At 34.0% G+C, this 14,187-nt stretch overlaps 1 protein-coding gene across 2 annotated transcripts in view; it reads left to right on the top strand.

Moving 5' to 3' along the window:
- SLC15A2 (solute carrier family 15 member 2) overlaps nt 1–7,667 on the top strand; it is a 51,189-nt gene extending 43,522 nt beyond the window's left edge. For both annotated transcript variants that reach the window (XM_011371418.2, XM_023521452.1), the window contains 3 exons: nt 5,209–5,355; nt 5,951–6,055; nt 6,384–7,667. In XM_011371418.2, the coding sequence (XP_011369720.1) occupies nt 5,209–5,355; nt 5,951–6,055; nt 6,384–6,560 (429 nt within the window). In that variant the 3' untranslated portion in view covers nt 6,561–7,667. The remainder of the gene's footprint in view (nt 1–5,208; nt 5,356–5,950; nt 6,056–6,383) is intronic.
- The last annotated feature ends 6,520 nt before the right edge of the window (nt 7,668–14,187 follow it).

Here is a 14,187-nt window from a genome sequence, read left to right as displayed (position 1 = left end):
CACGTGCCTATGCTGGAATCAGCCTCGATGGGTGGCTGCAGATGGGTTGGGAAGGCTTCTGGTATGTTTGCAGCATTGTTTTTCTCCTAGTAATGGCAACTGCCAGACCTCAGCTGCCTTGCCCCTGTATCTCCACAAATATCACTGGGATTAGGTGCAGTGTGCATCTGCCACTCAAAAACTATCTCTTTAGTTCTCTGGGTTGTAGTTCTCTGGGCATTGCAGTCCAACACTCGCTGATACAGTTTTTTTTCCTGGGGCCCGCTGCTAGCTCTGGGAGGATGCAGCGAGGCAAGTTTGGGGAGAGTGAAGAGAGGTGGCCAGGTTTAGTGGCTTTGTTTTCTGCCTGGCAGTGATGGCTGCTAGAACACAGCTGTCACACTTCTGTATTCTGGTCTGTGCCCCAATAGATCGATAGATCACTGGGTTTAGCTGTAGTGTATGCTGATCACTCAGGCAGGAATATGTGGGGCATGCAGCAACCTGATTCTTCCCCTCTCCCCAAGTCTTACAGTGAGCTCCAGGCTGGGACTGCAGCACCTGTCTCTGTTCTTCTTCCTTCCCTTCCCCTGTTTGCCTAGATTCTCCTGCCTTCAGATGTTTCAAAGTGCAGATCTCTCAGACATGTTTGTTAGACTAGAAATCCTTTTTGGATTATAGCTGTTCGACGTGTTGTAATTTCAAGGGGAGAGATCAAAGGGACTCCTCACACCACTGTGCTTCCCACGTCACTGTCCCTTGATGTCAATCTCGATTCTAATTTTATTTAATTACTTTTGATATTGTATTAAATATAAAAAATAGTTGAATAATAAAAAGATGGAACATTTCTAAAGTGTGATTAGAATAATCTGTAGAGTTTTATTTATTTTAATTAATTGATTTGATAACCTAAATATTTGGTATGCTGTTTTTATTACAGCTTAATAGAGATATACCATACAATTCACCCATTTAAAATGTATAATGGTTTTAAAGATATTAACATATTCAATATATATAGATAGATCTATATTTACTATATAGAGAATAGTTTTCAATAATATATATTCAATAGGTTTTAATATATTCACAGAATTGTGCAATTTGTTATTGTTCCAAAAAGAATCCCCAAACACATTAGCAATCACTCCCCATTTCTTCCTAAACCCTCTAGCCCTAGACAACTACTTTTCTACTTCCTGTCTCCATAAATTTGCCTATTCTGGACATTTCGTGTATATGGAACGATACAATATGTATTTCATTTAGCATACTTTTCAAGGCTCATCCATGTTGTAGTACATAGCAATACTTAATTTCTTTTTATTGCCAAATAATATTCCATTGAATAAATATAACACATTTTGTTTATCTGTTTATCAGTTTGGATTGTTTCCATCTTTTGACTATTATAAACAATGTTGTTATGAACATTCATGTGCAAATTTTTGTTTAGATATATGTTTTCATTTGAGAGGCAATATACCCAGGAGTGGAACTATTTGTGGAGTCACATGGTAATTCTATGTTTAACCATTCGAGGAACTGCTAGTCTTTTCCAAAGCAAATATACCATTTTACATTCCCAGCAATGGTATATGAAAGGTTGCAATTTCTCCACATCCTCAGTAACACTTGTTTTTCTGTCTTTTTAATTATAGCCATCCTACAAGGTATGAAATGTTATCTGATTATGGTTTTAATTATTATTTTCCTGATGACTAATGATATTGAACATCTTTTCATATACTTGTTAGCCATGTGTTTATATGCTTTGAAGAAATGTCTATTCAGATCCTTTCCCTAATTTCTAATTGGATTGTCTTTTTATTATTCAGTTTTAAGCATTCTTCATATATTTCAGATATGTTTGTTATCAGATATATATTTGCAAATATTTTCTTCCATTTGATAGTTTGTCTTTTTAACTTCCTTGGTCATGTCCAATGAAGCACAAACACTTGTAATTTTTCTAATGTTCAATTTGTCTATTTTTTTTCTTTCATTGCTTGTGATTTAGGCATCATATCCATTGCCCAATCCAAGGTCACGAGGATTTCTGCCTATGTTTTCTCCTAAGAATTTTATAGTTTTAGCTCTTATATTTTGGTCTTTAATCCATGTTGAGTTAATTTTGTATATGGTGTGAGGTAGGTAGTTAACTTCATTCTTTTGTAAGTAAATATCCAGTTGTTCCAGCGCAATTTGTTGAAAAGACTATTTTTTCCCTATTAAATGGTCTTGGCACTCTTTTCAAAAAACAATTGACCATAAGTGGGAAGGCTTGTTTCTGGGTTCTCAGTTCTATCCCATTGATCTATATGACTATCCTTGTGCCAGTACCACACTGTCTTGACTACTGTTACTTTGTAATAAATTTTGAAATCAGGAAGTGTGAGTTCTTGTTCATTTTTAAGATTGATTAGATATTCTGGGTTCCATGAATTTCCATATGAATTTTTTGATCAGCTTAGGAATGGAAGCCTAGTTAGGAATTTGATAAGGATTTCTTTAAATCTGTAGGTGATTTTGAGAAGTATTTCTACTCCTTAGGTCTTTAAGACCTACATATTTTTCAACAATGTTTTGTAGCTTTAAGAGTATAGATTTTACTTTAATTTTATTAAATTTATTCGTAAGTATTTTATTCTTTTATGATGCTGTTATTAATGGAATCTTTTTCCTAATTTCATTTGCAGATTCTTCATTGCAAGTGTGTAGAAATACAATTAATTTTATATATTGATCTTGTATCCTGCAACCTTACTCAACTCATTTATTAGTTCTAATAATTTCTTTTAGTGGATCCCTTAGGACTTTCTACCTACAAGATTGTGTCATCTGCAAAGAGATAGCTTTACTTCTTCCGTTTCAATATGGATGGCTTTTTCTCTTTCTTTTTTTATTAAAAAAAATTTTTTTTGACTAATTGCCTTCAATACAATATTGAATAGAAGTAGTAAGAGCAGACATCCTCTTAGGGGGAAAACATTCAGTCTTTTATTATTAAGTATGTTAGCTGTGGGCTTTTCATAGGTGTGATTTATCAGGTTACGTTCCCATCTATTCCTAGTTTGTTGGGATTTTTAATTCTTTAATTTTTAATTTTTACCATGAAGGGGATTGTATTTCGTCAAATGTTTTTTCTGTGTCTATTGAGATAATTATGTGGTCTTGTTCTTTATTCCACTGATGTGGTATAAGTTGATTTTCAGATGTTAAACCAATTAGCTGTATTAGTTTTCTAGGGCTATTGTAACAAAGTGCCAGAAGCTGAGTGGCTTAAAGAAGAGAAATTTATTATCTTACAGTCATGAAGGCTAAAAGCCTAAGATCAAGGTGTTAGTAGAGTTGGTTTCTTATGAGGGCTGTGAGGAAGAATCTTCCATGACCTTCTTGTAGCTTCTGGTGGTTTTCTGGCAATATTTGGTGTTCCTAAGTGTTTAGAAGATCGCCCCAATCTCTGCCTTCATTTTCATATGGAGTTCTCCCTATATGCTTGACTATATGAGAAGATCTCCATGTGCATATTTGTCCTTTTTTATAAGAACACTAGTTGTATTGAATTAGGGTCCACCCTAATGACCTCATTTTAACTTGACTAATCATTCTGCAAAAACTCTATTTCCAAATAAGTTCACATTTTCAGTTACTGGGGGTTAGGATTCAACATACGAGCTTTAGAGGGTCAAAATTCAACCCATAACACTTGCATTTCTGGTGTTATTCCATTTATTGTTTGTTTTGTCTCTTACATGCTGCTTAAGATAGAGGCCATATATATTGTTTCTGAATGCTAGGGTCTAATACACATCTAGATGAGAGATCATAAATTGGAGACCTGGGACCCCAGTTCCTTCCATCGTTCTATTTTTCTTGGTCTGTACCATATTGTCAATAATAATAACAATTATTATTGACTGTTTAACATTTAAGAGATTTCACCTCAGAAGCTGAATACATAACATTTCTTAAAAACAATATCAGAAGATTTGTATCAGGACATGTACCATGTCAGCTAACTGATGCTGTAATAGTTTTACCCTCTAGAAGGGGCCTGTGTGTCTAGTTCACCATAGCCCACTCATTTACATTCAGCCGACTTTATTTACTTAATTACCTGCCTATGGATATTTGAATATATGATCTTGATTTAGAAGCTCAAGTCATTTTTCTCAGGCTGAGAAAACCCAAATATATGTCCAGGTGTTTTTTACAATATCAACTAAAGCAAAATTTTACATTGTTATTGAAACCAGTGGCTCTTTGACTCAGAGAATCAACTGCATTTAAATATCAAGGACTTTTTATTTCAAAGACATTTGACCTTGATGTTTTAACTCTGCCATTTTTATCTCATGTATCCATATATTATACCTACTACATAAGAATGATTTTATTCCAAGAAATATATATAATTTTAAAATTTTTGTTCCATTTAAAACAAATATTAATAGACACAATCTACATAAAACCAACCGTAGCTAAAAACCTATATATAGTAAAAGTAGTTTTAGACTAAAACAAGATTGTAGAATCATGTATATTTTGTAATATTAAAAAAATCGATCCTAAAATTTCCTTATGACCAAAATTTACAGAAAAATTACATCTTTTTAAAGTATTTGAGTATGTAAAATTTAAGCTAAAAAATAATGGCTAGTAAACAGAATTCAATATAGCAGATGGTATTTGATATAGATTTTTAAAAAATTATCAACAAAATTTTCAATGTAAGGGTTATCAAGAAAATAATTCATTCTGATAAAAGTAATTTTAGTAAAATAAAAATTTTAATGGACAATGTTAAAAACAATTTAATTATACTTACATAGAAAATTGGACAAGGAATTAGACTTTTCTCAAGAACATGTTTTCTAAAAATTCATTGTGTTTGTATAATTCAGATGCTGTGTTATATTTAAAATGTTGGTCAGGATACAAATATGCAATAGATCAGAATGGTAGGAATCCAAACTACAATATCAAACTATTCTGCCATTTAGGGACTTTGCCAATAATGGTGTTTGAAGCCAGGCAGGTAAGTACAGTGTTACCAAAAAGAACTTCAAAATATTGAAATTGTGTAGAAATTGTGCAATGTCTTGAAGGTAGCAAAAGGATGAAAATATAAAGAAGGGATGGATATAAGGCCATAGAACACTATAGGTTAAAAATATTTACTTCAGACTACTGATAAACTTATTTCTTCTTTCTGTCATTAAGAGCACTAGTCAGGGTCTTCAGGCTTGGAAGATGGAAAGCATCCTGACCAACAAAATATCCATTGTATGGCAGCTACCACAATATGCCCTGGTTACAGCTGGAGAGGTCATGTTCTCTGTTACAGGACTTGAGTTTTCTTATTCTCAGGTAGGATTTTGTAAATGGAAAGTGGAGGTGGAGGTACTGCTTAGAGGACGGTGAATTTTAATCCTGGCACTGCCTTAAATAGGCTTGTGACTCTGACCAAGACCTTCATATTTTTTGGCCTTAGATTCCTTACACATGACTCTGAATAGAGAGTCATCTTGATTCCCAGGATCATAACAGTGCAACATAGTAGCCTATGCTCTTTGAGATCTAGAAAAGGATACTTAAAAATTGAGAGTAAGGGCCCTGGAGTCAAACTGTCTATGTTCAAATTTTGGCTGCACAACCTATGGCGTAACCTTGAGCAAGTAAATTATCACTTCTCTAATGCTATTTTTCTTTATGTATAAAATAAGAATGCCAATAGAACTTATCAGAGTTGTAATGAAGATTATGTGATATAATGATTTAAAATGTTTGATTAAGAGCTCCATCCTATTATTGCTGTTAACATTATAACATCCTGAATCAATGTGATAGCTGAATTTAGGGAAGTTCGAATCTAGAAACTTTTGTGGAAGTTTACTGGGTAGATGCATGGGGCATGAGGGTGGTTTAGGGAGTTCGTTTACTCACAGATTTGTGTCTTCTCTAGGCTCCCTCTAGCATGAAGTCTGTACTCCAGGCAGCCTGGTTGTTGACAATTGGAGTTGGGAATTTCATCGTGTTTGCTGTGGCACAATTCAGTGGCCTGGTACAGGTATGCATCTGAGAGAAACAAGAGCTTGTGGCCATCCAAGGTTTCCCCTCCAAATTCCTCTTCTCCCTTTTCCTCCATACCTCAGCCTTCCACATTCTCCATGTGAGATGGGTTAGATACACACAGATTTTGCCAGGGAAATATGTAAATGTCAGCAATGACCACCATAGGGCCATGTGAAGAGAGGTCAGTGAATCCAGTCTTCTTTTAGCAAAGCTCTGCCTAAATGGTGACCCTGGGTCAACTGCTCCCTAGTACTCATCCTTTGAAGGGCTCTTTAATTTCAGGTATGTCCATATTTTTTTCTTATATTTATTTCTTCCTGCAGTGGGCTGAATTCATTTTGTTTTCCTGCCTCCTACTGGTGGTCTGCTTGATCTTCTCCATCATGGGTTACTACTATGTTCCTATAAAGCCAGAAGATATTCAGGAGCCAGCAGATAAGCAAATTCTCCATATCCAAGAGAACATGATCAACTTGGAGACCAAGAACACAAAGTTCTAATGGCTCCTAGGACTCTGCCCAGACCCAAATTCCTGACTCTGTTCTTGGATTTTGTTCTTCTCATCTATCAGCGAACTCTGTAAACTTTATGTAGTCCAAATGGCCATGAAAAACACAAATGTATAATTGAGATTAGTCTCTGTAGATATGCAAAGTTACGTGAGAATTACTTAAACTGCTATTTAGAACTGATAACCTCACCATCTAAGGTCCTGATTTAGGGGCAAACTTGCAAAATAACTGAGAAATGGTATTTCAAGTTTCTTCATAAGCGATATAATTGTATTAATCACAAGGACCTCAAGAATTGGTACATCTGGTGTGATCTGGTCCAGGGGCTGGCTTATCAGCTACCCAAGTTTATTTAGTAAATTTTTCAGTACAGATAGTAGGATACAGAATGCCATTTTATTAACACACAGGAGAAGCTATATCTTTTTGATAATTACAGTATTTTATCTACTAACCCAAACACCCCTTTCTCAGTACTGATAGATCATTGGAAATCAAATTAAAGATAATAAACATTGGTAAACATGGTTCTGGAAAACAGGAAAAGGTATAAATTTTAGAAATCTTGATGAACCATTTTTCTATAATGCACATTCTTCTTAGGGACTATAATATTTCAGCTCTGGCTTATGCCCTTCTATGGACAATTATAAAGACACTAATTATAATTTCGAAACCCTGTCTTTTCATTGTTGTTGAGACAGCCTTTTCTCATTATTATGTCATGTCTTGCTTATTACAACAAGTATTTAATAACAGCAAAATTTTTATGACTATTATTATTTCCTTCAGCCTCTAAGAAGTGGCTCCATTTTGATAATTTTTCTTGCTTTACTTTTCCACAATTTGAAATGCCATTTCTTCAATGAGGACTGGGAATTTCTTGTTTATTAAAAAAAAGTTATATTAATACTCTAGGTTTGAGCTTCTAAAATGGTGATGCTCAATGGAGGGGTATGGTTCCATATAAAGATCCTATCAAAATCTGTGGAAGAAAGGAGGAGTGGGAGAATATGAGATTTATTGTTTATTTCTGCATTCATGAAAAAGATGAGAAACATCACCTTGCACACACAATAAATGAATCTGTGGACAGACATGGGAATGTCATTACTCTGGTGAGTTACTAAGGAAAAAAGTTCAGAACCACTATACTAGAAAGTCTCATTTTCATTGGATTTTCTCCATTACTTTCATTTAGAACAGTGTTGCATCTCACACTGTACACATAACAAGTAAGAGAACTTACTCCAGTTTCCCAAACATTATATGCTTTAGTTTTAGTGACCAAGGTTTCAGAGTACTGAAGTGACAGTAGCACTATCTAGTTTTCCCAGATATCTTGATGGAAACCTTACCCTACTCCTTCAGAAGATATTCTGTTCATTTTTTTGAGCAACATTAACTCAATCTGTTCTATGATATATTGTTTTAAGAGATATTAACAGTGCTCTATGAATAAAAGTTTCTATAGACAAATTTTGAGAACGAGGCATATTATATCTTCTTCTTAATACATGCATATAAAAGATTCTTAGAAATCCTGCAGTAAAGATATAAGACACTTTGTATAGCCTAACATGGTATAGTATTCTGCAGAACACTGGTTTGGTAAAAACTAGTAGGCAATTCTTACTTATGCTGAACTAAAACTTCTTCTCTGAAACTTCCTACCATTGGTTCTTTTCTTTCTAGCTAACAAAAATAAACATAATCCCCTCTACCCATGTGGTAGACTCTTTGCTATTTGGGGAGAGCTTTCACTTCTCCTTCCCAATCATCAAGTAAATATTCATCAAGTCAAAGATTCTCAGTTCCTTTAATGGTTCCTCACAGGGCAAGGTCCAGTCCTTTTACCACTGTTTTCCTTTTCTGAAAAATATCCTATGTCTGAAATGCAGCAGTGGATCAGAATTCCTCTTAATATGTGATACTTAGAGCCAAATACAACATTCCAGAAGTGGTCAGATTAGAAGAACTAGGATCTGCCTTTCTCGAAAGAATACACATCTGTTAATACAACCTTAGGTAACATTAGATGTTTTTGGCAACTATATCACAATGTAGGCTTATATTCTAACCCTCTGGTTGGCTAAATTCTCCAATTTTTTTTATATCACCATTTTTTAAGGGAGCCATTGTTTATCAAAATACATCATTGAGTTCCACTATATGCCATTCACTAAGTCAGATGTTGGAAAACAAAGATGAAAAATCTGCTATACCTGTATGCAAGGTTACCTCTGTCAAGATCCTAGAGAGTACAAAGGCCTTGAAAAAGTAATGGTATATTGAGAAAAAACAAGAAGGACAGTATGACAGGACTGCAGTAAAGTATAAAGAGGTAGAGGATACAGTCAGAGGAAGATAGGAACCATATTGTGTGTGGCCTTGTGACCAAGGTAATTTTTATGTTATTCTAAATAACATCAGTTATTTAGATGTGAAATGAGATGTGAAGACATTGGAGGTTTAGAACATGGGAGTGTCATAATTTGATTCTCTATTTAAGATCACTCTGGCTGCTAAGTGGAGAATTGTCTGAAGGCAGGAAGGAAGATTGCCCAATTAGCCAATTGAGAGATTTTTGTAATAGTCCAGGCAAAAGATGATTGTTACTTGGACAAGGTGGCAGCAGTGGAGGTGGGGAGAAATGATCTGACTTGGAATTTAACTCTAAGGTAGTACTGTCATGATTTAAGTATGGTTTGTATATATGGTTTGAAAGAATGAAATCAATGCTGACTCTTAGATTTGGGTCTTGAGTAATGAGGATGAATGATGTTGCAAGTTTCCGGGAGCAGGGGAGACTAGAGTGAAAATAGGATTGGGGTATAAAGTAACTCATAGTTTTGTTTTGTGCACATTGAGCTTCAGATGCCAATTAGTTATCAAATTGGAGATGTTACACTGGCAACTTAATGAGTCTGAAGTTCAGTTAAGAGGCTGGGTCTAGAGATACAAACTTGAGAGTCATCAGCATATGGATGATATTTAAAGCCATTCCACTGGATGAGATATCCTAGGATGTGAATATATATAGAGAAGAGGTTCAAGGACTAGTTCTGTGGTTTTCCAACATTAGAGGTCTCAAAGAGGAAGAGGATCCATTAAAAATAATGAGAATGAGCGACATATAAAATAAGAGGAAAACCAGGAGAATGTGATTTAATGTAGATAAAACTAAAATGAAAAAAGTAATCTTTGACCTTAAGGAAGCACATGTTCCCGTGAGGAAATCTGGATTGTGGTAATTTCTATGTAAGTTGAATCCTCTTGCCTCTACAATTTAATTCAATTTAATGGACTTTTTTTTTTTTTTAAATCCTGCAAGACTTTATGACAGGAGCTATGGGAGAAATAAATGAGTATAAGTAAAAGGTCTCTGCTCTTAAGGAGTCTGCAGAAGGAAGATAAGGCATATACATTAATAACTATCATTTAAATAAAAAGTGGTATAGTAATTTTTGTTTGTTTAGCACTTAACTTTCACATGCATTATTTCAGTCTAGTATACTGTCAAGGAAATTATGAAATGTTATTAAAGTTCATAGAAAAGAGAGAATACTTCCAGTCATGGCAATTAGTGAAGAATTCATGAAGTAAACATGGAGTAGCTAGCATTTTAGGCTTGACCTTGGTGACTAGAATTTGGACACAGAGGCAAGAGACAAAAGAGCATTTCCTGTAGAGAGTCTATCACAAGCAAAGGTGAAGAGAAACAAAACATTGCAGAAATGATGAGTAACCTGATTTGTGTGCAGTAAAGAGTGCCACAGAAAGACTGAATCAGACCATCAAGAAGACAAAAATTATAACTACAGAAGAAATACACAATAAACAAAGACAATGAAGCATTGAAATCATTAAAAATTTTGCTTATTTTGATTCAGTCATTGATTCAAATGGAGATTGCTGAGAAGGCTGAGACTCAGAAGGGGAGCAATGGAATAATTAGAAAAGATCAAGAGCAAAGATATGTCATTAAAGACCAAGACTAAGATTCACACCCTCATATTTCCAATTACTATGTACAGATGTGAAAGCTGGACAGTAAAGAAGGTTGATAGGAAAAAAAATTGATTCATTTGAAATACTGAGTGGGAAGAGAGCTTTATAGATACCCTGGACAGCCAGAAAGATGAACAAGTTGGTCCTAATAAGTTTCAAATCTGTCAACTTCTCTCCTTTCCCACTGTCACTACACCAGTTAAAGCCACTGCTATGTCTCTAGATTATTACAACAGCTTTTTAAATTTACTTTGTGCCTCCATTTTCCCCCCTACATTACTGGCAATATGATCTTTCTTACGATGCAACTCATATTTCTTTACTGCTTAAAAACCCTTCATTGTTCCCTATTTACTCTAAAGATAAACTTCTAACTCCACAACAAGATTATCCAACCTGGCCCTACCTATCTAAGCTCATCCCTGCCACTGGCCATGGCCAAGAGAGTTCTGTTGAGATCTTAATCAGGATTTTATTGCATCTATGGATCAGTTTAAGGAGAGTTGCCATCCTACCATACTGAGCCTTCCAAACCTCAAATCTCTTTTTTAAAATATCTTTCTTTCTACTTTCTTTAGGTTTAATTTGCTTTGCTCTTTCTAATTTCTTGAGATGGATACTTTATATTTCATTCTTCTTTTTATAATATATTTATTTAAGATACTAATGGTTTTTTTTAATTAATTTCCTCTAATTACAACTTTAACTGCAACCTATTAGTTGTTTTATTTTTTCCCCTCTTCTAAAGTTCTCTATTTTCATCATATTTGTCCTTTAAAATCCCATTCGAATATTACTACTTTTATGAGACCTCTTCTGATTCACCACCTGGATACACATGATTGTCTCAACCTCTCAACCTCAGTAGTAGTCTATTTGTTATTTGATAGAAAACATTCATTATTTTCTATCTCGTAGCATAGTTATGCTGTGTTGTTTCATTTCTTCTGCTCAACTGCAGGATCCTATTAGTTTTGGTATATTGCATTTGCATTATAATTCCAGTTTAACATTCTTTCTAATTTCCATTGTGATATCTTCTTTGACCCATGGGCTATTCGTAAGTGTATTGATTGATTTTCAAACATTTAAAGACAGTTTAAATTATTCTCTTGTTTTCGATATCTATCTTGATTCCACTACAGTCAGAAAATACATTCTGAATGAGTTGAAATCTTGTGAAATTTGTTGAGGCTTATTTTATAAGCCAATTTATGATCCAGGTCAATTTTGGTAAATAATGCATGTACGCTTGAAAACTTATACATTCTGTCTTATCAGATACCATGTTTTATATGTGTCAGTTAGAGCAAATGTCTCCTGCTATGATTATAGATTTGTCTGTTTTTGTCTAATTTGCTTTATATATTTTGAGCTGTGTTATGGATACACATAGATTTAAAATTGTTATACCATTTATTGAGAATTGACTCTGATTACTATGTCATATTCCCCTTTGTCTCTACTAAAGTTTCTTGCCTTAAAATCTACTTTATCTAATATTAATATAGCTAAATCAGTTTTCTTTTGGTTAACATTTGCATAGAATATTTTTACCCTTCCTTTTACTTTCCATCTATTTTTTTATTTTATATTTAAGATCTGTCTTTTATAGGCTTTAAAAAAAATCTAGTCTAGGTTTTCCAATTGGTATATTTAGTCTATTATATTTAATACAATTATTTACATATTTAAGTTTTATCTATTTTATTTGTTTTGTATTTAACTAGCCTGTTTCTTAATCACTTTTGCTTATCTTTCTGCTTTCTTTTGGAGTAATCAAAAATTTTTTGTTCCATTTTCCTCACTATTGGCTTTTCTGGTTATACATCTTTTTATTTTTTATTTAGTGATTACCCTTGGGATTATTACATATTCTCTGGGCTTCTCATAGTAAATATACGTGACTAATTTAATCATTTTCCTAGCAATGCTTGGCTTTTGGATCATTGTAATTCCACTTATATTATTGTTTTTATGTATTTTAATTCTACACATCCTTTGGACCACACAAGACAGTGTTATTATTATTGCATATACTTAAATTTACTCATTCATTTACTCTTCCTGTTTTTATTCCTCCCTGAATTGTTATGCTTTTATTTGGAATTATTTTCCTTCTTCCTGAAGAACCCTTCTTTAGTTATTCTTTTAGCAAAATTCTTCTGAGAATGTGTTCTCTGTTTTTGTTAGTCTGACAAAATATTTCTCCTCTATTTTTGAAGGATGTTTTTGCTGTGTGTATTGTGAGTTTCCATATTTCTTGGTTAATGGTTATTTTCTTTCACACCTTATATTCTGGCTTCCAAGGTTTGTTAAAAAATAATCAATTAAAAATTAAAAGTATTATTTCCTGCCCCTCTCGGGTTACCACAAATTTTATTCCTTTGACTTTAGTTTTCATTATTGTTAACTATGATGTGCCAAGATATGATATTCTTTATATTCTTCCTGCTTAGGATTTGCAGAGCTTCATGAATCAGTGTCTTGGTGTCTTTCATCAGTTTTGGAAAATTTTAGCCATTATCTCTTCAAATATTACTTCTGTCCTATTATTTATTTCTCTTCTCTATTCTTTCCCTTCCTCTCTTCATTCTTTCCTCCCTTCCAGTCTCTCTTCTTCTGGGACTCCAATTACATGTAAATTAGAATACTTCATGCTATTCTTTATATTTCTTACGTTATTTTCTATATTTTTCATCTTTTTTCTTCTGTGTGTGCCAGTCTGTGGTAAGGTAGTTGTGAGGACTTGCCACTGCTGAAGGAAATTGACTTGACTTGGAGCATCTCAGAAAGCTCTATACCTGTGTGTCATTGAAAAGAATAGCAATCAGCAGCAAAATGGTCAAGGGCAGCTGGGACTGCACTAGAGATTGAAGCAGCAAGAGACCAGCCAAATAATTTAAAGGGAGAGCTGGGGAACAAGAGAGGCACAGGGATTTTTGAAAAGCCCATTCCATGTTCTTTCTTCTTTCCTGAAATCTCATGCCTCCCTCTGTTATCATTTCCTTTCTGTTTAGAGAACTTCCTTTAGGTATTTATTGGTAGATCTGCTGATGACAAATTTCCTTAGTTTCTCTGCATATGAGAATGCCTTTAGTTTCCCTTCATTCCTGAAGTATATTTTCCCTGGATATAGAAATAGGCTTAACAGTTCTTTTCTTTCAGCACCTGGAAAATGTTTGCCACTTCCTCTGGCCTCCATGGTTTCAGATAAGAATTTGCCATCCAGGATGTGGAGGTTGCCACTGCTGCAGGATTTGAGCTGAGCATTCTGGGTGGAATCATTTTATATAACCAATAAATTTATTATTATTATTATTATTATTATTATTATTATTATCTATAGCACCTAGTATTCCCAGGTGTGGAATCCCATCCAAGTACTAATCTGGCCCAACCCTGCAATAAATTATTTAACACATCAAAAAACTGCTGTCATCAGAACCATTTTTCTATTATAAACAATGCATCATTTCTCTGTAACTGCTTGCAAGACTTTTTTCTTTATTCCTGTTTGTTTTGTTTATAAAATGTAGTGGCTTGGATTTTTTTCTTTTGGTTTATCTTCTTTGTGGTTTGCTAATCTTCTTGAATCTGTAGG

The sequence above is a fragment of the Pteropus vampyrus genome, unplaced genomic scaffold (assembly GCF_000151845.1).
Source record: "Pteropus vampyrus isolate Shadow unplaced genomic scaffold, Pvam_2.0 Scaffold1, whole genome shotgun sequence".
Lineage (NCBI taxonomy): Eukaryota > Metazoa > Chordata > Mammalia > Chiroptera > Pteropodidae > Pteropus > Pteropus vampyrus.
This window is presented reverse-complemented; position numbering and strand designations above follow the sequence as displayed.